Genomic DNA, 24,131 nt, shown 5'->3' with positions numbered 1-24,131 from the left:
ATCCATCCATCTGGAAGATGAATAGTTGTCTGCCACATCTATTTATCTCCGCCTCCTGCCTTTTTATCCCCAGAGCTAGGATGGGGCATAGCTAGCAGCGATGGCTCTTCCTTCTCAAGGATCGGCCCATGGATTTCCACTGCTCTCCTCTCCTCTGCCTTCTGCGCATCCACGCATCAGGCACTGGACCCAGCTGTTCCTCCTCTTCCTCATCATCCACCTCCAGACCTGGAGACTGTTGACTCTCATCTAAGGGCTGACAGATGGTCCAGGCTCCGTGTCTGTCTGTCTCTGTCTCTCTCTTTCTGTCTCTCTCTGTCTCTCTGTCTCTCTGTCTCTGTCTCTCTGTCTCTCTCTGTCTCTGTCTCTCTCTGCCAGCTCCATTCCCTCTCCCCCCTCGGAGCTCTCAGGTTGCCTTGATGCTGACCCTGACTCCCACACCACCACCACCACCTCCTCCTCCTCCTCCTCCTCCTCCTCCTCTGATTCAGCTGCTGGAGGGGCTGGCGGCTTACAGATCACAACAGACACATAACTGCCAGTTTCCGCTGCATACTGTAACCAGCTGAAGATAGTCCCAGTCAGAAGTCTCCTTGACACAGTATGAGGAATCACGAAGATGAGTTAACTTAGCTCTAGGAAGAACATGTGAAGTGTCCTCTGATTTGGATAGAAACAGAGTGAAGAGGAACAAGATTAGACAATCAGGCCCAGGGATAGTCCTATTCAGATGTTTCTTTGACACATGGCTACCAAACAGAGATACTGTGTACAGTGTTGTCAGACAACATGCCTGGGAAACTTTTTTTTAACCTCTGTCAAATATTCCTCTGTCTATGGAGATTCGTAATCATCCAAATCATGCTTGTCCCAAAGGTGCTTTTCTTCAAAACTTGAAGAAGCTTCTTGGATGAGAAGTGAAACGTTTTCAAGGGGGGGAAAACCAAGAAAGCCTTTTGGAAAAGGCTTTGGATTTTGAAATAATATAAGATGATGTTTAGAATTCTATGTGATTTTGAACTTGAGTTGGGCTGTCTACAGTTTAATGAAGAGTTTGTGGTTGTACTTTAGGACTTCTAGCAATATGTAAAAATCTTAGGCATTTGACTAGGCTCTTTGTAATTGAATTTTTCTTTTGATAATTATCATGAAAAGTCAGCGAGATCACTTTTTGAAAGGGCTTAAAATGTTAACCACTTCAGTCAAAACTAGCTTTCAGAACTGGCTTTCAGAACTATCACACAGGAGGATTTGTGTCTAATTATTCAAAGGAACAATCTCTCTTCCATCTCATTTTCACATTTAATTAAGCTTTCCAGATGATACCTCACTTCTAAAAGGAAAACAATGTGGATTACTCCCCCATTCAGAAAGGCAACATCTAACTTCATTAGTAATGAGTCACAGATGATCCAAGTCACACTTGCGTTTCCAGTCTCTCAAAATGCTAAAATCTCGCCTTTTCTGCCCATCAATCTGCCAAGGAAAAGTGTGAAGTGGCACCATCTTGAAATAAAACTTGGTTAACAGAATTGTTGACTTGATGTGTCAATGTACATCCCAGAAAGTGTCAAAAATCTGACAATATTGTATTTGCTTTTGCAGTGGAACATCCTGACAAAATGGCTAATGATCAAGGTAAGATGTTCTTTCTATCTCTTCTTTCCTTTTAGAGTCAATGCCAATCCTTAACTTTCCCTCCCTTGTGTTCACCTCTTCACCTGACTGGCACACCTGATGAGCAGGCACAAGGCATGATAATTAATCTTGTTAATGAAGTTCTGCTCACATGAGGCAACTGTTTTGATGGGAGAGATGTAAATTTCCTGGAGAGGAAATTGTTTTGTCTGTTCTGAAGGACCAATTAAAATGTCAGGCTCCTTTGTATGTTTTTCCCCCGTCTCCCTGCTATGCTTTGAATAATTCACATTAAGTATAATTAAGCCCAGCATAATTTCCATAACATACATACTTTTGTGGATGATAGATTGAATTTCCAAAGCATCTTGGTAAGGTACATGCCCGTATTCATACATATGTATACACTTGCGTTAGAGGGAAAAGATAATAAATCACTTTCTCTCTTAATCTGGGAGTCCTTACTCGATAAAACAGGACAAACTTTAATCAACTTTTTGAGACATTGTATTGGTCACTTTTCTTATGCTTTTTTTAAGGACATTTTTTTTCTTCTTTTTTATTATTATTTCTTCCATTTGATAGTTTTTCACTGTGGTTTCATGTCACAAGAACACAGAAATGTGAGTTGATAACGTTTTGGTCCCTGCTTGCTAAATTGAAAAAAAAAACACCTAGGAGGCTGTTTTTAAGATTCTGAAAGAAAATTGTCTTTTCTTGCCATTTGATCCCACAGATTTAGCTACAGAAAATACCATAGACTATTGCAGTTCATAGCTTAGTTTCCATGTGTGCTGAAGAATCCAATGTGGAGAAATGATGTTTATTGAATTCATGCTCATAATATGCAAATTGGGTCTTAGAATAATCCATCGTCTACCTAGTTATATTCTAAAAATTAAAATGTTCTTCCCAAAGTGGCATGGGTCACCAAAATCACATTACAATGAGAAAACGTTTCATTGTGGCATCAGAGGAATTTATGCGCGAGTAAAACCTGTAGCATGCCCAGAGAGAAACAGATTGGATCTTTCTGCTAAGAAATGCCTTTTATATTCTGACTCAAGGATCTATCTATCCTTCCCTCTCTACATCAGCAGTCACCAACTGGTGGTCCATGGAACACTGGTGGTCTGCGAGAAAATTTTGGTGGTCTGCAGAAAAATTATGCATTTTTTATATGGCATTAAATCAGTGGTCCTCAAACTACGGCCCTTGGACCAGATCTGTGCAATGAACGTTTGTGTTGCTGCAGAGAGCCTTTCAGAGCCTTTTTGTGCAGGTCAGAGGGGGGCAGAAATTCCAACTTGGGGTCTGCTTCAGCCTCCTGGTGCAGGGGCTTTGGGCAAAATCTAGAGGGCGGTGCCTCTGATGGTGAAGAGCCAGAGACCTTCATTCCAGTGGGACAGCATCATGGCCTGGAAGTGGCTGACCATCTCAGCCTGCTGAGCATTCAGGCCCTAGCACCTGGCCTTGCACTCCCGCAGGTCTTCCCTCTGCTTGGAAAGCCTATGCTCGTAGTTCTCAGTGAGGTGCTTCTGCTGAGCCTCCTTCTCGGTCTGATCCAATGTAAACTGAACCAGCTGTTATGCCAACTCTTTCTCATGGTGGCTGCTTAGTTTCAGCAACTGCTTCCTGTTGAGGCCCTAAGGAGCCTGGGTGGAGAGTAGAGGCTGGCAAAGCACCCCTCGATGTGAGTTGGCCATGCCCACCCAATCACATGACCACCTTGCCATACCCACCCAGCCAGTCATTAGGCAGATCGTATTAGTGGTCTGCGGGATTTAAAATTATGAATTTAGTGGTCCCTGAGGTCCGAAATGTTGGTGACTCCTGCTCTAGATTATACAGCACAATGTCAGTGCAGTGATGCCAATATTTGCTTTAGATCTAAGAATTGAAGATTCCAACACATGTAATTTTGAAGTTGGTGCTCAATGGCCCATATAGAGCCCATAAATAAATCAGCTGACAAAACAACATTGTGTATAAAATCTTGACAAATGTTATATTCATGCACACATGATCAGAAATCCCAGAGGTGACAATAGAGCTTTTGACTGATGTGGCAGGAGAAGACAAGCTCACTTCTCTGTTACACATTGGCTGTGTCTCAGAATCTTGTCTAGAAGCTTCTAATTTTATGGATAAATGTTTCCTGGAACTCAGGAATATACATTCAATTCCAACATAAAGGCCAGATTTGAAGCAAAGAGTCATGACACTTTCAAATATCACTTTTCCCAAAAGAAATATCTACAGAAAAATAGTTAAACGTAAAGGTTCCCCTCACACATATGTACTTATCATTCCCGACCCCAGGGGGCAGTGCTCATCTCTATTTTAAAGATGAAGAGCCAGCGCTGTCCGAAGACGTCTCCGTAGTCATGTGGCTGGTATGACCAAACACTGAAGGTGCACAGAACGCTGTTACTTTCCCACCAAAGGTGGTTCCTATTTTTCTATTTGCATTTTTACATGCTTTCGAACTGTTAGGTTGGCAGAAGCTGGGACAAGTAACGGGAGCTCACTCCGTTACGCAGCTCAAACTGCCGACCTTTCTGAGTGACAAGCTCAGCATCTTAGCCACTGAGCCACCGCTCTACTGTAGACCAAATGAACCAATATAAACTTTTTTGTTAGAGTTTACAATTCCATTTCCAGAATTACACAAGTAATTGTATAAGACAGAGAACTTCCCACTGTCTCACTATAGACTGGCTCAAAATAACCCAAGCTATTTAAGTAAAGTAAAATCCAAAAACATATGTGTGTGTGTGTGTGCGTGCATGCATGCATACATACATGCATGCATGCATGCATGCATGCATGCATACATACATACATACATACATACATATATATATATATACACACACACATACATATATATATATATATACACACACACACACACACACACACACACACACACACACACATACATATATATACACACATATACATATACATACACACACACGCACACATATATACATATATACATATATACATCATATACATCATATATACATATATACATATATACATATGTGTTGTATTTGTGCTGATAAATAAATAAAGGGAGACTAGTATAGATCTATTTCAAGCTATTTAGCTCTCATCAGCTAGCCATACCCTTACTGGTATTCGAACCTGTGCTGTATTGTTAACCATTAAGCCACATAATAACTAACAAACAACTCCTTATCAGTTTGTAACTCTAAATAGATACCTATCACCCTGGCTTAGCTGATAAGGAGTCGGACTCTGTGGCTTAATGGTTAACACATCTGCCTAAGATGCAATTCAGCACAGGTTCTAATCCCAGTAAGGGTATGGCTAGCTGATGAGAGCTAAATAGCTTGAAATAGATCTATACTAGTCTCCCTTTATTTATTTATCAGCACAAATACAACACAAATGTAACAAAGGCAACAGTAAAAATATTGGGTTTCTGTCTGGATGGTCTCTTGTGACGAGCCGATGGACAGAGAATGGAAGTAGTGAACTTCCTCCCATATTTGGGCATTCCGAGGGTTGTAACTCTAAATACACACAGACACAGACACAGACACAGACACAGACACAGACACAGACACAGACACAGACAGACACAGACACAGACACAGAGACAGAGACACAGACACAGACACACACAGACACACAGACACACAGACACACACACACACACACACACACACATATACATACATACATACATACATACATACATACATACATACATACATACATACATACATATATATATATATATATATATATATATATATATATATATATATAAAACCGAACTATGTTTGGAGATCACTTTTCCAAACCAAAGATCTTTAGGGACAGAACAACTTTCCCAAAATAGCAAGATCTTCAAAAGAAAGAAGACAGAAAAAGGAGAAGATCAGGACTTCCACTTTTCCCTTTAGTCACAATATTTTAATTGATTATGTGCCATTCAACCATCATTGAGTCTTAGTGACCACATAAATAGATTTTCTATGTGATGATCTGCTCCCAACCTGGTCCTTCACATCTTCCAATAGTATACTATCATTGGTTCAATTGATTTCATCCACCTCCTTCTGGTTGTCCTCTTCATCACTTTATTTCCATCTTTCCTGACATCCCAGCATTCTCCAAAGAGTTAGATCTTTGCAAAATATACCCAGATATATTTGAGCCTCATTATTTGGGTCTTGAGTGAGAATTCTGGCTGGGATTCTCTTAATTGGAATGCTAATAAAAGAAAAGGAAGAAAGAAGGGGGAAATTCCAGAGTAATGGAGAGAGAGAGGGAGGGAGGGAGAGGGAGGGAGGGAGGGAGAATTGCTATATTCCCCAACTCAGATTGTAATCCTTGCCTAAAACTAATTAAGAAATCTAATCTGGCTAGAATTAAATCCATTTGCATCTTTGGTTAAAGAATTTCACAGTAGACTCCATCAAACCCTATTGTTTCACTGTATCACTTTTTAAGGCTGGTTTTTTTAAATAACAAAGACTTTTTTAAAGTAAAAAAATACCATTAATTTATAATCCACACTTTCCACTATACAGTATATGCATACTGTGTATACACAACACATACAGACAAGAGAGAGAGATGTGTAAACAAGGACTTCAGTTGGGCTTCTATCACTCCTGTCAATCTGTGTTTGCCAAATATTCATGATTTTAAAAAAGTTGCCAATGTTAGCACCAGTTATAAATAGGCAAACCAATCTACTGTATTTCCTCTGACTACACATGTTAGAACACAAAATAGGTGCCATTTCCCTTCCATCAATGTAGCAATTTTGAATAAATATAAAACAGATCAAAGGCAAGGAGTCTCTATTATTTGTGTGACAGTACAGCTAATTTTCCTGCCTACGCGCAACCACAAGAAACTGAAGTCTGAAAAGCAAAATGATAAGAGAACAAGAGAAAGTGCTTGAAAGCTAGAAATACACTTATTATGCCCTTACTTTTGTTGCATAAAACTGTTGCTTTGGTAAGTGGTGTTCAGTGCCAGATTGGTTCAATTAAGATTTAAAGAGATGTGGATATTTCAGTTTATGGAAGGGAAAGTGTATATTGTAAAAAAAAAAAAAAAAAACCCACAGCATTTTGCAAGAAGTGTGGTGTTTTTTCTGAATTTGATACAATTTTGACTGAGAAAAGGAAATATTTCAGATAGAAGATATGATTTTTATGAACAGTTTTTAAACCATGTTGTAACTTGGTAGATTCAGAATGCCTGAAAGATATTGCAGTGTGAGAAAGCCGTGGCAGTGGGAAAACCAAGGCTTCTTTGTCAGCCACTCAGCTGATCGGTCCCAGCCAGCCCCCATTACACACACATACACACACACACACAAACACACACACACACACACAGAGTGGTGGGTTTCAAATTGTTTTAGAACCTCTTCTGTAGGTGTAGCTTACTTTGTGGGAGTGGCTTGCTGGCCATGTGACTGGGTGGGCGTGGCCAACTTGTAAAATGTGGTAAAATTCACTTAACAACGCTCTTGCTTAGCAACCAAAATGTTGGCTCGGAAACTGGCATTTGAAGCATGTAAGTCTTAAAGCTGTCAAGTTACAAGACCCTTGCACACCTAACCCATTAGAAAGAAAAACCCCAGGGGTGTTCAAACTTGACAGCTTTAAGACTTGTGGACTTCAACTCCCAGAATTCCTCCTCTCGCTCTTCATCTTGATGATGTGCGGATGGGCGGGGGAGAGGGAGCTGGAACTGGTTCTAAACGGCACTGTAGATTTGTGGAACCTCTTCTATAGAAGAGCTTAGAACTGGCAGGAACCCACCCCTCACTCACATACACACACACACACACACACACACACACCACTTGCTGCTGTGTGAGGTGAGCATTGCCAAGGCATCCCGGTACCGGGGGCAAAGGAGTGGCAATGGCGAGGATGGGCAGGCCTGAGATTCCCTCCCTCCCCCACCCAAGTGGGCTTCTTGAATGGCTCCAGCCCGCAGCTCTGATGAGGATCCATGGTCTGGAGTGCTGCCGCTTCCAGCCGGGATATGTTCTGCCAGGCCCTCGGCGGCGTCTTTATGCAGGTAGCTCACCTCCCTGCCAGCAGCCCCTCCGCCAGCATCCCAGTTGGGGAAGGGGTGAAGGGGTGGCGGTCACCTGTTCCTACCACCGCCACCCTTTGGCCTCTGGTAATGGCAGTTGTTGTGTTGCTGCTTCCAGCTGGGATGCTGGAAGAGCTGTTGGCGGGGAGGCAAGCTACCTGCATAAAGATGCCGCCGAGGACTTGGCAGAATATATCCCAGCTGGAAGTGGCAGTGCTCTGGACCGCGGATCTTTATCAGAGCCATGGGCTGGAGCCGTGCAAGAAGCCCGCTTGGGCAGGGAAGGAGGGAAGCCCTTATCCCTCCTTGCCACCACCGCCCCCTCACCCCCTGCAGCTGTCACAGTGCTGCTTCTGGCTGGTGTGGAAGTAGCTGTAGGGGCCGGCTGGCTGCTCCTGCCCTTCCACTTGTGGCTGCCGCTGCTTTTCTGGGATGCCCAAGCAGGCCAGGCACTTCGGACCGCAGATGAGCCATGGGCTGGAGGGCTGAGGCCACACAAAAAGCCCACTCAGTTGGGGAGAGAGGGAAACCCCGACTACAGCTCTGCTCTGCTAGGAAGCGATGGCCGGGATCCCCTCTCCACATCTTTTGGCACGTGCGGCCGTTGCTCTTCCTGTTGGTGGCTTTTGCGTGTGCATGTGTGCCAGGAATCAGATCACCAAATGGCCAACGTGCATCTGCAGCCCTGGAAACAAAAAGATCATTTTCCTAGTGTGCACATGCGTACTGGGTGGCTCCTCTTCTGCTTTCTGGCACGCCAATGCACGTGAAGACTGTGTGTGCTGCTGTGCCCGAACCCGGAAGAGTAACTGGTGATGGCTCCGCTTGCCAAGAGAAATGGCTCTGTGTGCCATAGGTTGACCATCATAGGTGTAGGGTCTCCTGCTTGGGCTAGATGACCTACAAGGTCCCTTTCAACTCTGGTATAATCTGTAACCCCATCAAAAGAACCAGTGGTGGGTTTCAAAAATTTTTAGAACCTCTTCTGTAGGTGTGGCCATATGACCAGGTGGGAGTGGCTTGCCGGCCATGTGACCAGGTGGGAGTGGCTTGCTGGCCATGTGACTGGGTGGGAGTGGTTTGCTGGCCATGGGACTGGGTGAGCTTGGCCAACTTATAAAATGTGGTGAAACTCACTTAACAACGCTCTTGCTTAGCAACCAAAATGTTGGCTCAGAAACTCTGGCATTGAAGTGTGCAAGTCTTAAAGCTGTCAAGTGCATCCGTAACCCTTTAGAAAAAACAATCCCAGTGGTGTTCAAACTTGACAGCTTTAAGACTTATGGACTTCAACTCCCAGAATTCCTCCTCTCGCTCTTCATCTTGATGATGTGCGGACGATCGGGGGCAGGGAGCTGGAACCGTTTCTAAACGACACTGTAGATTTGTGGAACCTCTTCTATAGAAGAGATTAGAACTGGTAGGAACCCACCCCTGAAAAGAACCTCACTTGACACACAGGCATACCTGAAGCCCCTGTAAAAAGAAGAACAAGGACACTGACATCCCCTAAACTCCGATGTTACCTAGCCTGGTAACAAAACATTCGGAAACCAACCCTCAAGCTCAGAGAACGAACCTTCATCCTCAAAGTTTCATTTCTCTCATTTTTTTAAGAGCTCATTTGTCACAGGCCCTGCCCGAATATTGATGGTGATTCCAGGACACAGGTGCATATCTGTCAAATTCAGGCTGCATAAAATCCACCGGCGCTTTGAATGGAGCTGCCAACCCTCCTCTCAAAGTTTCATCAAACAGTTATCAGGAGCAACCCTCTACCGTAACCCCTAAACAAAGGACTCCGTTCCAATTGCTCAATTATTTCTGAACAAGAATTGGCACGGTGCATTTGACAAGGCACTGGTCCCTGGTTGTTGACTGCATTGCATCTCATTAATAAAAAAAAGACACTGCTGATTGTCTGAGTGAACAGAGAAACGGAAGCTGAAGATAGTTCTCCCCCACCCCCACCCCGTCTCTAGTTGTTGTTGTTATTGTTATTATTATTATTATTATTATACAATTGTATCACAGCGGCCAGTTGTTTCTCTGGATTTGGCATTGGTTACTAGTCGGGCCCCACCCAGGGGCCTAGGACGTCGTAACGTATTTTCGTAATATGCGTGCAGATCCAAGCAGTGCGGCTTTTTGCATTTGACTGATGGTGATTTTGTCAATTTTTAACTGTTTTAAATGTAATTCCAGTGCTTTTGGAATAGCACCCAGTGTGCCGATTACCACTGGAATTACCACTGCTGGTTTGTGCCATAGTCGTTGAATTTCGATTTTTAAGTCCTGGTATCTTGCGATTTTTTCATGTTCCTTCTCGGCGACCCTGCTATCACCTGGTATTGCGATGTCTATGATTGTGACCTTATTTTTCTCAACCAGTGTGATGTCTGGTGTATTATGCGCCAGTATTTTGTCGGTTTGTATACGGAAATCCCACAAGATCTTGACCATCTGATTTTCGGTGACTTTTTCAGGCTGATGTTCCCACCAGTTTGTTGCTGTTTTAATATTATAATTTTTGCACAAATTCCAATGGATCATTTGTGCTACTGAATTGTGCCGCAATTTATAATCAGTCTGCGCGATTTTTTTACAGCAGCTGAGTATGTGATCAACAGTTTCATCAGCTTCTTTGCAAAGTCTGCATTTGGCATCATCAGAGGATTTTTCGATTTTGGCCTTAATGGCATTTGTGCGGATAGCTTGTTCTTGCGCAGCCAGGATTAGTGACTCTGTTTCTTTCTTTAATGTACCTGTTTTTAACCATAACCAAGTTTGTTCACTGTCCACTTTATCTTTTATTTTTTCCAGAAATTGACCATGCAGTGCTTTGTTCTGCCAACTCTCCATTCTTGATTTTATCACATCTTTTCTGTATTCTTGTTTTGTCTGTTGGGCCTTCAGTAGATTTTTGTTCTTTACTTCGATTAATAGATGTTCTTGAGTGTCTTTTAAATGATCAGCCAGTGCATGTTTTTCCTCTTCAACTGTTTGCTTCACTTGTAATAATCCTCTGCCACCTGATTTTCGGGGCAGATATAGTCTATCAGTATCACCACGTGGATGTAAACTGTAGTGCATTGTCATTAGTTTCCTGGTTTTTCGGTCCAAAAGGTCCAAATCAGCTTGTGTCCAGTTAACTATGCCAGCTGTGTATCTTATAACTGGTATTGCCCAGGTATTTATGGCCTTGATTGTATTTCCACCATTCAATTTAGATTTCAAAATTTTCCTAACTCTGTTGGTGTACTCTCGCCTGACAATAGTTTTTACTTCTCCATGCTTGATGTTATCCAACTGCAGAATGCCTAAGTATTTGTAGGCTTCATTTTCTTTGCATTTAATTAGTTGGCCATTGGGCATTTCAATTCCCTCAGATGCAGTGATTTTTCCCCTTTTTATGGATGTTATTATTATTATTATTATTATTATTATTATTATTATTATATTTCTATTTGCTTTTGTAACAAAACGGGACAATTTGTCCTTTGTCTTCCTTGGACTCTAGCAAGCGCGTTGCTGCTTGGTTACGCGAAGCACAGAAGTGTCGCTGCTCAATGTTGCTTGGCTGCAAACCAGAAAATGTCTAGTCTGTCTTGTCACAATGCTTCCACTCAGCTGGCGGTGGCATCTCTGCAAATTACTTCTATTTTCTAATTCCGGCATTTGCCCAGATGCTTTGCTCTATGCTGGAGGCCTCTTTGCCACTAAAAACAACAACAACAACAAAAACGGAATCAAAAACAGACCAGAACGAACAAAGCAAAACTTTCATTCCTGATGTTTCCTTTACTCCGTCTATGTGTACGTGTTTTGTGTGTGTGTGTGTGTGTGTGTGTGTGTGTAGAGGAAGATTGTCAAATGGAAGACAGCGTAGGCCAATGACATGAGAGATTCAGATGGATTTCAAAGCTGTTTTCCAAGAAAGCAACACGTTTTCTTCTGATTTGGGGATATCTACAGTAAGCACAGAGATGGAAGAGAGGGAGTGAGAAAGATTTTTTTTTTCAAAAAAAGAGGCTTATTTGTCTCCTCACCCAAAAAGTTGCCACACACACCCACACACTCCTGGTTTTTATAAAACAGATGAAAAGGTAATATGTTCAGCGCTTAAGGGATTTGAAAGAGTTACTGAAGTTGGAATAGACAGCAGGCTCTGGAGATAATAGAATATAATTGGCCATCATTCTTATTGTTTTGTTTTTAAAAAGAGAACCTGAAAGAACCAGAAGATTCAAGAGTTTAGCAATTATTAGGTAATTAGGAAGGAAGTAAACAATCATGATTAGTATTTTTAGAATTAATCATCATAATGTTGTTGTTGTTAGTTGCGAAGTCATGTCCGACCCATCCCAACCCCATGGATAACATTCCTCCAGACCTCCGGCATCCCCCACATATATATTTTGTTGTCTATATGAGATGGTGATGGAATGGTTTAAATCCAGGATGTCATATTAAATCTCAAGATTTGTTGATAGGTATTACATCTTGTTGTTAGTTGAGAAGTCATGTCTCACCCATCGTGACCCCATGGATAACGTCCTCCCAGGCCTTCCTGTCCTGTACCATCCTCTGAAGTCCATTTAAGCTCACGCCTACTGCTTCAGTGACTCCATCCAGCCACCTCAATCTCTGTCGTCCCCTTCTTCTTTTGCTCTCAGTCGTTCTCAGCATTAGGCTCTTCTCCAGTGAGTCCTTCCTTCTCGTTAGGTGGCCAAAGTAGTTGAGTTTCATCTTCAGAATCTGGTCTTCTAAAGAGCAGCCAGGTTTGATCTCCTCTAGGACTGAACGGTTTGATTGCCTTGCAGTCCAAGGGACTCGCAGGAGTCTTCTCCAGCACCAGAGTTCAAAGGCTTTCATTCTTTGGCGCTCAGTCTTTCTTATGATCCAACTTTCACAGCCGTACATTGCAATCATTTGCAATCATCATAATATCTGTCCCTTTTCATAAACATGGCCATAATTATACGTCTTCACTTTAGATAGGTAGACAGGTAGATGATAGTTTAGCAAATCAAAAGTAGTAAACAACTGCCATTAGCAAGACACGATGGTGGCTATACAATCCCTGCTACAAAATATGATGTGTGTGTGTGTGTGTGTGTGTCTGTGTGAGAGAGAGAGAGAAAGAGAGAGAGAGAGAGAGAATACTTATTGTTGGTCCTCTTTAGTTCAGCATTCTGTATTTATTGTGATCAATCAAGGTTGGGTGATCCTCAAATACATTGTATGTTCAGAATATTTGTCATTAATTTTAGCCTTGCTAAAATCTTAACTATGGAAATATGGTTTATATGGAGATTGAAAGATATTGCATGATTTAGGTTTTGTAAATATAGTTCTAGCAAACAAGTAATGTCATTTGTCAGCCAGACTGTATATACCAATGACTGATTAAAGGCAGCACCATTTATATTTCCCATTAAAAAAAAGAGTCTGCTAATACCTATCAGTTTCTTAATTCCACCAATATAAGATTGGTTGGGAATAGTTATTTTGCAGCCTGTTATCCAAGTAGTAAGTAACTCTAGGGGAAGGAGTGGCATAACCTGAGGGTGGAAGCAAAAGAGGAATTGGCTCAGAATCTCTACGTAGCCACAAATGGGCTCTTCAACCCTCCATCCCAAGGTTTGGTTGACCCTTATCTAACTCCAGCAGGCGCTAGCCGTTAGTTGAGAAGATTCCTGTGTATAGACAGTTTAGCAATAAATCAGTTTAATCCTACCTTCATGTATAGACCTGGTCTTTTGTTCCTGACTATCTCATAACAATACTCAGCAGAAATATGTCTTTTTTATTTCACGTGCCTTGAAAAAGATGATATCTGCAGACTGTAAACTGTAGCATCAACCAATTGGCATCCAAATGCAGGTTCACAAAGCTGATGTTACATGCTCCCAATGTCAGGAGCCAGACAGTATTGTACATGGTCCTCTGCATTTTGGGCCAATTGCAGTCGCCTAGTAGTCTTCAAGGGCAGGCCTAAGAAGAACTCATTGGAGTAGTTCAGAGGTCAGCAACCCATGGCTCTAAAGCCTCATGTGGCTCTCCTGTCACTCAAAATATGTGTCACATCTGTCAATGTGTGATACCTGCCAGCACACCATTTATTGAGGTTTTTGATCCCTGGTAGACCAACCATGGTTAAATCCAACAAAATAAAAGTTTCAGAAGAAAACAGGATTCAACTACATATGCTACAGTGGTGGGTTTCAATTTTTTTTCGAACCTACTCTGTGGGTGTGGCCTCCTTTATGGGAGTGGCTTGCCAGCCATGTGACCTGGTGGGAGTGGCTTGCCAGCCATGTGTTTTTTTTCTCTCTCTCCTTCCTTTTGTCTCTCTGTCCCTTTTTTCTTTTTATCTTTCATCTCTCTCACTTTTTCTTTCTTTTTTCTTTCTTTCTTCCTTCCTTTCTCTTTCTCTTTCTCTCTCTGTGTAAGTCTCTCTCTCTCTGTGTCTGTGTCTCTGTGTGTGTGTCTTTGCCTCTCCCTCCCTCCCTCCATGTCTCTCTATGTGATTCTCTCTCTGTGTATGTCTGTCTGTCTGTCTGTGTGTGTATCTCTCCTCCCTCCCTCTGTGTCTGTGTCTGTCTCATTCCCTCTATCTCTCTGTGCCTCTGTCTGTCTGTCTCTATCACACAGACACACACATAGACACAGAAATAGACTCACATAGCAGTAGACTTATATACCGCTTCATAGGCCTTTCAGGCCTCTCTAAGCGGTTTACAGAGAGTCAGCATATTGCCCCCAACAATCTGGGTCCTCATTTTACCCACCTCGGAAGGATGGAAGGCTGAGTCAACCCTGAGCCGGTGAGATTTGAACCGCTGAACTGCTGATCTAGCAGTAGCCTGCAGTGCTGCATTTAACCACTGCGCCACCTTGGCTCTACATACACATGGCTCTACATACACATACTGTGGTCACCTTGTTGAGTGTTCCAATCACATTTGAAACACTCAACAACTGGCCTGTATTCATGGTTTTTTGCAGCATTCTGCAGACATAGGGGCAAAATATACGGTGAATAGTACCTGGCAGCGGCGTTCTTCCCTGAGGGGCTCCGCAGAACATCCCAAGACCAATGGCTCCGGGATGAGGGATGGAATCTTCGCCGCGGGCCAGTAAAGCTTCGTCCACCAGAGGCAGCAGGACCAAAGCCCCTCTCCCAACTGGCCCTTCCTCTGAGGGCGAGGGACCTGGCTGCCCCGCTGCCTCTGGCTTCCTCCCGAGAGTCTCCTCTCTCCGGGGCTGTAATTGTGCAGGCTGTGCGTATGTGCTTATGTTTTCCACGGGGGTGACGGATGGGCTCCGTGCCGTGGAAAACATAGAATCGCTCCATGCCGTGGAAAACATAGCCGCGCTTGGGCTGCGGGGCAGCCGGGACAAGGGAGTGCAACCCGCACGGCTTGTTCAAATAGTAAAAGAAGGGACAGGAGAGGAGTTCCAAGTGGGGCTTTTCAAATAGCCAAATTCCTCTCCTGTCCCTTTCTTTTGCTCTTTGAACAAGCCGTGCGGGTTGTGCTCCTTTTTCTTTCATAGCCAGTTCGTTTCCAATTGGGGGAGGGGGGAAGAAATTGATTTTTTCCATCCCTCTCCATGGATTCCCACCCCAATTGGAAACCAACTGGCTGTGAAAGACAAGGGAGCACAACCCGCAAGGCATGAGCAAAAGAAAGGGACAGGAGAGGAGTTCGGCTGTTTGAAAAGCCCTGCTTGGAACTCCTCTCCTATTCCTTCTTTTGCTGTTTCAACCTGCCGAGCGGGTCGCGCTGCCTTGTCAGCAAGGGCGCTTTGCAGCGACAGGGGCCGGGAGCGGTACTGGCATTCCCAGAAGTTAATTACTTCCGGGTTCACTGACCAACCGGTGCGTGTGAACTGAGGCGATCCGGGAGGAACCCACCCCTGATATGCTAGTTCTGTGGCTGATCAGGAAATAGTCAGGCATGGGAAGGGTTTTGTGGCTCCCGGTGTTTTCTTTTCTGTGGGAAATGGGCCCAAATGGCTCTTTGAGTGTTTAAGGTTGCTGACCCCTGGAGTAGTTGAACTAAATAGTGATATTTTCACCCTCTGGATGACTTTCTTTTAGGAATATCATCCCCAATCCCCTTCTGTTTTCTTTTCTCAAGACACACAGATCATTTAATCTTTCTTCCTAGATTTTAATTAATACGTGATCATCTTTATTACTATTAATACATGATCATCCTTATTGCTCTTGATTGAATCTATTTCAATTTGGCTGAAGTTTTCTTAAAGGACCTGTCCCCATAATAACTTTAACTAGTTATATGGGGAAGTAATATATGTGAGAACACCAAAAAAGTGTCACTCAATTAGCTCTCAACCGAGGCAGTCATGCATTGGATTAAATAACGCAATCTAGCTGTGTTGCAGAAGTAACTAAACCGAATAAAATTATCCATTTTGCATAACTACTCCGCTAAGAAAAATCAAATCATGGATTGACAGTAACAGTCAAGTTACACTATTTCATATAATAAATTTATTTATATATAAATTGGAATTATTGAATTCATTAAACGGCCCATTTTTTGCTCATTTCTGCCCTCCCCAGCCCCCAGGAGCATTCTGCAAAGCTCCTAAAGACTATGCACGGCCATTTTGGTGAAGGGGACAGGGTTTTGAGAGGCAAAAAAGCTGTATTCAGTGTATAAGACGCACCCAGATTTTCAACCTCTTTTTTGAGGGAAAAAGGTACATCTTATACTCCAAAAAATACGGTGTTCAGATATTTCCAATTTTTTATTTTTGACCTAGCGATATTGTTCTGGATTTCATTTCTGTCTACATTACGTTTGCAAAATCCCCACAATCTACTTGGAAATTTTCCCCTTTAAAGGAAAGGATAAAAATAAAAGACTTCTGTTGACAGATTCATGCTGATTTGATAATTTCCCTTTTTAAAAGTGCTTACAGTTCAGTCACTTCTTCTGATGATCATAGGTAGTTTCAAAACAATGGAAAGAAAACATGTATTTGATCATTTCTTCTCTCTTTTTTTAATAGAAGTTAAATGCAACTTAAATGCAAGTTAAAGCAAACCATTATTCCTTGAAATTTCCAGTTTGGAAAATAAAGAGGCAATTTCACCCATGCTGAATTCAAAGCAAAAAAATATGGTCAGTCCAAGTAATTTAGAAATAGGATCATAATTGCCCTATGTCTCAGTATAGATGTTCATACATAAAATAGTTTTGAAGCTTTCCAAGGGATAGAAGTACTATATTTCACTGAAAATAAGACAGAGTGTTATTTTCTTTTGAACCCCTGAAATAAGCACTTGGCTTTATTTTCAGGGAGGTCTTATTATTTTTGAGGTGCAGGAGGTGGCGAGCGTGGTCACCTCATAGCTGCTGCTGTGTTGCAATATTTTTGAGGAGGGCTTATTTTCGGGGGAGGGCTTATTTTAACACATGCTCTCAAAAGCCCGATTGGGCTTATTATCGGGGAAGTCTTATTTTCAGGGAAACAGGGTGCTAAATGGTTTAGGTTTAGGTTTATTAGATTTATATGCTGCCCTTCTCCCAAGGACTCAGGGCGGTGTACAACATTAAAAGAAACACATAATACAAAAGTTTTAAAAAAATCAAATAGAATATCCCAAACCCAATTAAAATTGACAATGACATTTTTTTAAAAAAAATGAATTAAAATTAACAGTGATCAATAATTTATTTTGTTTTGTTCAGGCCAGGCTGGCTTGCTGGAAAAGCCAACTTTTTAGGGTGCATTGGAAGGACCGGAGGTCGGGGATTATATGAAGCTCCGGGGGCAGCTCATTCCAGAGGGAAGGCGCTCCCACAGATAAGGCTCTCCCTCTGGGGGTCACTAGCTGACACTGTCTGGCCAACGGCACCCTGAGGAGGCCAACTCTGTGGGATCGCACTGGACGATGGGAGGCTACCGGTGGCAGTAGGTGGTCTCGCAGGTACCCTGGGCCTAAGCCATGGAGCGCTTTATAGGTCATAATTAGTACCTTGAATCGCACCCGGAAGACAACCAGCAACCAGTGCAGGCCGCCTAAAAGGGGTGTAACATGGGAGCACCTAGGTGCCCCCATGATAACCCGCGCAGCCGCATTCTGGACCAGTTGAAGCTTCCGGGTGCTCTTCAAGGGCAGCCCCATGTAGAGAGCGTTACAGTAGTCCAGGCGAGAAAGGATGAGGGCATAAATGAAATATTCTTTTAGTCTGCATGCACAAAACAAAAAGAAAATAAAGGGTGAGAGACACATTGGGCTTGTGACTATGAAAATGGCCTGTTTGCTCTCCAGTCCTAATGATTATGACTCAATATTGTGCAACTTTACCGAGGATCAAATGCCAATGACTCTGCAATTAACTTGACTGAGAAGTTGATTATGCTGAAAACTCCTATGATGATAATGACTTTGCATTCCTTAATTGTGCCTTTCATGCCAGAGCACTTCATACATTGACAGGAAAAAAGCATTTAAGAGAAATAATTTCAGGTATACCGAAGCTGGAAGCACTTTGTCTAATGAAAAGGAAAAAAAAAAAATCAACTCCTCAATTTAACATCATCTTTCTCAAGTGCATGACAGGTTTCTCCATGAAGGTATAAGCAATTGCTGAATTTGTTTCATGAATTTTCAGGATGATATGGGCATGGCACCAGCATTGCCCTGTGGTCTTTGATTATGAGACTTCCACAGTATTGTGTAATCATTTAGGATCTGGCATCTGTTGTGAAAGAGGTATTGTGGCTTCACTCTTTTATCTGGCTTTCTAGCCCCAATTATTGGAGCAAGCATGAATGAACTCCACTGTGCTGGAGATGGTAGGGAAGATAATGTGGAAGTCAAAGAAGTAATTTGGAAACCTTTTGGTGTGTTTGTTTGATTCTTTTACTAAGACTATTATGAAATACTTTGAATAAGCTGGCAAAGGATGGGAGAAGACGACCCTGGAGTGAAAAGCAGACTGATAGCATAAAGCAAGTTGGTGCTTTTCCCAGAGCATATGAAAAGGGTCATTTTTTGAGCATAATAAAGAATAAATGTTTATATTAGCTAGTTTTGACTTCAGAAAGGGAGGGCAGACAAAGAACCCTCTTTAGAAATGCAGCAATTTGAAGCACCAGAAGAGTCTCCATAGTAAGGTCACCCACCCTCTTTTGAAGTAGCATTTCTAGTATGAAAGTTCTATAATAATTTATATTACAGTGCCTTTGTAATGCATCATCTTGAAAGGCCATATAACCTTAATTTTGTAGCTTCCTGGGTCTTTAGCACTTCTCTGGCCAGGAGCCCAGTGATCACTGTGGTTTTTTGCATGCCAACAAACTATATTTTGTTGCAATATCACCAAATGCTTTGCTTTCATGGAATGGGAAGGGGAAGGGAATAGAATAGAATAGAATAGAATAGAATAGAATATGGAATGGAGAAGGGAGTAGAGTAGAGTGGAATGGAGTGGAGTAGAGTATAGAGTATAGAGTATAGAGTATAGAGTATAGAGTATAGAGTATAGAGTATAGAGTATAGAGTATAGAGTATAGAGTATAGAGTATAGAGTATAGAGTATAGAGTATAGAGTATAGAGTATAGAGTATAGAGTATAGAGTATAGAGTATAGAGTATAGAGTATAGAGTATAGTAGGAGTAGAATAGAGTAGAATTTATTATTATTATTATTATTATTATTTATTTGTCTTGTATGCCGCCCACTCCCGGAGGACTCCGGGCGGCTTACAAAAGACAAGGGAAAGCGGGGAACAAGACAAAGACAACATATTAAAAACAAAACCAACATTCACAATTTCTATGGAGGTAGATGCTTCTCAGCTCCCCCCAGCCTGCTGGAACAGCCAGGACTTGGTGGCTTTGCGGAAGGCCGGGAGGGTAGTAAGGATCCGGATCTCAACAGGGAGCTCGTTCCAGAGGGCCGGAGCTGCAACAGAGAAGGCTCTCCCCCGGGGAGTCACCAGCCGACATTGGCTGGCAGATGGAATCCGGAGGAGAATAGAATAGAATAGAATAGAATAGAATAGAATAGAATAGTTCTTTATTAGCCAAGTTTGATTGGACTCACAAGGAATTTGTCTTTGATGCACAAGCTCTCAGTATACATACAAACACCAAAGTAATATCATCATCAAATACCAGTAGGAGTAGGAAAGGTGAGAAAGATAATAATAATCCAACCTTACTACGTGGGCAAATATCCTTAGATATAAGACAGCATTGTGGGAATTAGATGTTCAGCACAGTGTTGGCAAAAGGGAAAATCTGTCTAATTGCCTCATTTTGGCATGCAATGCCCTAAAGCAGCATCCTAAGGTGAAGAGTTGAAACAGTTTAAGTGCAGGATGTGAGGGATCTGTAGATATTTTTTCAGCCCTCTTTCTGACTTTTAAGTATACAGGATCTCAATGGAAGGCAGGCTGGTTGCAAGTGTTTTTTTCCCCCTGCAATCCTAACTATTCATTGAAGTCTGTACCCATCCTGTTTGGTTGCTGTACCAAACCAGACATAGAAGTTAGTCAGCATTTTTCTCAAATTATTAGCTTTTTATTCCTCTGCAGTTTGGGACATGGCTCGTGTCTGTTAACCTCCATTCAAGAGACAAGCAAAGGGATTTTAATACTGGAGGTGGAAGCATAAGATGACAACACTTAGAGCTGGAACTTTTTCAGTACCAGTGTGATTTTTTTTTATTTTTTATTTTTTGCTAAACTACTGAAACTAACAAGTTTGTTCGGGTGCACTGCTGAGTTTAAAGTTATTATGGATATTCACAGAGAGGTGAGAAAGAGTGTTTAGCACGGTGGTGAAAGCTTTTCAAATTCTGCAATTATAAGAAATGAAGTCATTTTGTATCATTTTACCAGACTTGAAATATTCGTTCATTTATCTCTCCCATCTATCTGTCTACAAGGGCTGATATATTGCGCCAATCAAAAAGAACTCTTGAATATTTTGTATCTCCTCTTTGCTAAGAAGGTTAAAATAAAACAGTGCCACCAAATATCCATTAGCAATCACAACCGAAAGTTTCTACATTGGAGGAACTTTTCAGTCATCTGAGCTGGTTGTAGTCCAAGTGCAAGAGACTTTTTAAGTTCTACACAGCCCACTTCCACGTTGTGCCAAAGGTTAAGCATCTCTATGGGAAAGACGCTGGGACTTGATACCGTGTTTCCCTGAAAATAAGACAGGATCTTATTTTCTTTTGACCCCCACCGAAATAAACGCTTGGCCTTATTTTCAGGGAGGTCTTATTATTTTTGAGATGCAGGAGGCCCCTTAACCTTGACCACGGATCAGTTGATCCAGAGAGGGCCTGGCGTTCTGTCTCTGTTTCTAACACACTCTTGCCAGTCCAAGCGTCACTGGGCCTGCTGCTCTTTTTGCGGCCACCACTAAGAGAAGGGGTGCGGTAGGTAGGATTTGTGGGAGCAGCCTCCATGAGGATGTTCCACATGGATGGCAGATGCGTGTGGGGGTGCATGCAGCATGTTTCCCCCCATTCCGTCCCCAGGAAACGGTGGGGACCAGCTGCACATGCATTTAAATATTTTAGGGGAGGTTTTATTTTCAGGGGAGGGCTTATTGCAGTACATGCGCTCAAAAGCCTGATTGGGCTTATTATCCAGGGAGGTCTTATTTTCAGGGAAACAGGGCAGAATAATACAGTTACCTAGACTAGAAAAGAAATGTCAAAAATGGAAGTTATGAGAGAACTTGAACCTTTGCAAAAGGTGTTTGCATTGGTCATCGTGGGAAGTATGCACAACTCTTCTATGAGATCTGTTATTCTCTGAGAGAAAATTTTCTGATTGAAACCACATTCTTCTCCTATTTTGTCACTTTAAACTAGCAACCCTGGACAGTAAAGGAAGGCTGGACTCAAAGCCCTCCAAGATTTTACTTTACAAAAATCTGCTTTCACTTTGACCTACAAATATGGCCTTCTCTAACACCATCGACTGGCTTAAACATCCCACTGACACCCTTTCAAGCTCTGGACTCAGCTGGCTATTCAGTTCTGATGTTGTTTGTTTTCTTTTCCTCAGGTCGTCATGGAGATGGAGCCTATTGGCCCGTTGACACTAATTTGATTGACAGGAGCAGCCTCAATGGTAAATATGACTTAAAGCTAAATTCTTCCCTTTCGGTTGCCATTGGTTAATTCTGTCTGATCTGTCTGATCTCACTATTTTTTTTTACCTTTTCTTCTCTCCCATTTCACCTTAGTGCCCCTTAGATGAGGCCAGTTTCAACTTTGGGAAGACTTCAAGTAAACTGGCATAGGAGTTCCTCTTAAATGTTAGAATGTGGGTTGACTGCATGGCTGAAATGGGCATGGAGATGGTTTTAACTGGTTCAGAGCTTAACTGTGGGGGTGGGCAATAACTCAGTGGTTAAAGACTGGTCTGCTGGAAAGCTGAGATCCTGAGTTCAAGACCCAAGCACCACATAACCTAGCAGTTATGCAAATGTTAGTAGATTAATACTGTATTTCCCTGAACATAAGACACAATACAATATTATTATATTATTTTTTGCTCTAAAATATGCAGTAAGGTTTATTTTCTGGTTAGGTCTTTATTTTGGGGGGAAGTACAGTACTAATTGTGTCCGTCTGGCTGATGATCTTAACTGGGGCTTATTTTGGGAGCTGAGTTGGGCTTATATTGTAAGCATCCTGAAAAATCATGTTAGAGTTTATTTTCCGGTTGGGTCTTATTTTCGGGAAAACAGGGTAGATACACTTTGGTGGGAAGGTAACAGTGTGCCTTTGGAATATAATCATGCTGTCCACATTACCACGGAAAATGTCTTCAGACAATGCTAGCTTCCTTGGCTAAGAAATGGGGATAAGCACCATGATCTAGAGTGGGACATGTCATAACAAGAAAACCTTTCCCTTCAGAACTTAACTACAACATATTCACTTAAAGTCAACAGGCAAAGTCTTACTTAGTGGTCTTCTTAAAAGGATTTTACCAACATAGTTTGCAATATATTGCTTTTACTGATTTTTCTTTTCTTTCTTTTTCATTTTTTTCATTCCATTTTTCCATTTTTTTTCCTCCTTTATAAGGTTATCTGCATCTAATTTTGGAACACTGACAGATAGTTGTGCTATCAACATCAATATCATGTTTATGATTTTTAAGCATTGTAAGACATTTTGGGTTTCTTAAAAGTAAAATAATGAACTTAGTTCTATGCATGTCTCTGCATATGTATTAATGAAATAGAGGGTTCCACCACAAAACCGCGCCCGACTAAACCGCGTCGCTGACATCATCAACAGGGCGACAACAGCTCAGAGACAGAAGCACGCTGCAAACCCTAAACCTAAAATTAAACCCTAAACCTAAACCTAACCCCCCTAAACCTAACCCTTAACCTAACCCTAAACCTAAACCTAACCCTAACCCTTAACCTAACCCTAAACCTAATCCTAACCCTTAACCTAACCCTAAACCTATCCCTAACCCTTAACCTAACCCTAAACCTAACCCTAACCCTTAACCTAACCCTAAAGCTAACCCTAAACCTAACCCTTACCTTAAGTTGAATCGGCTTGCTTTCAAAGCGCTATTTAAAGCGCCCTTCTTTCTCCACGCTGGCTGTTGTCGCCCTGTTGATGACGTCAGCAACGCGGTTTAATCGGGCGCAGCTTAGTCGAGCGCAGTTTTGACAGGTCACAGAAATAGAGCAGTGGTGTCAAACTCAAGGCCCGGGGGCCGAATCCAGCCCATGGGGTGCTTAGATCTGGCCTGCAGGCCCACCCTGGAAACAGTGAAGGACCGGCCCGTGGTGCCTCTGCCAGTAAAAATGGAGCTCAGGAAGGCTGCATGCAGCTCGCCTGAGCTCTGTTTTGCTGGCAGAAGGTTGCAGGAGGCCGTCACAGCTGAAAACGGAGCTTGGGAACTCATTTTTGCTGACAGAGCGCTCAGGCCACCACCAGCACCCCCAACACAAGTGATGTCAAGCTGGCCACGCCCACCTCAGCCACGCCCACCCAGCCCCCCAAGGTCAAACACAACCCTGATGTGGCCCTCAATGAAATCGAGTTTGACACTCCTGAACTAGAGGCTTTTAAATTTTATGACAATTTTTCATTATTTACTGGTATCTTCTTGTTATCAGCTGTGTCCCTTTTTGTCTTACTTTCCTTTTATATAGCTACTTACTCTGTTCCTTTAAATTGTTCAATAAACAAATTATAACACAATATAACACACCCCAAAAGCAAGCGTACTGAATTGTGACAGTCTATATGGCTGAACCATGTATTTGTGTGGTTGATGAATGTTAGGAGTTGTGGTCCCATCACATCAGGGTGGGGAAAAAAATGGTAACCATA

General features: G+C 42.3%; 1 protein-coding gene across 1 annotated transcript in view; it reads left to right on the top strand.

Annotated features, from left to right (window-relative positions):
* DCC (DCC netrin 1 receptor) overlaps positions 1-24,131 on the top strand; it is a 774,549-nt gene that overhangs the window by 649,528 nt on the left and 100,890 nt on the right. The window contains exons 21-22 of the mRNA XM_032213902.1: positions 1,606-1,638; positions 21,826-21,891. Coding sequence (XP_032069793.1) covers positions 1,606-1,638; positions 21,826-21,891 — 99 coding nt within the window. The remainder of the gene's footprint in view (positions 1-1,605; positions 1,639-21,825; positions 21,892-24,131) is intronic.

This window comes from Thamnophis elegans, chromosome 3 (genome assembly GCF_009769535.1).
Source record: "Thamnophis elegans isolate rThaEle1 chromosome 3, rThaEle1.pri, whole genome shotgun sequence".
Classification (NCBI taxonomy): Eukaryota; Metazoa; Chordata; class Lepidosauria; order Squamata; family Colubridae; genus Thamnophis; species Thamnophis elegans.
This window is presented reverse-complemented; position numbering and strand designations above follow the sequence as displayed.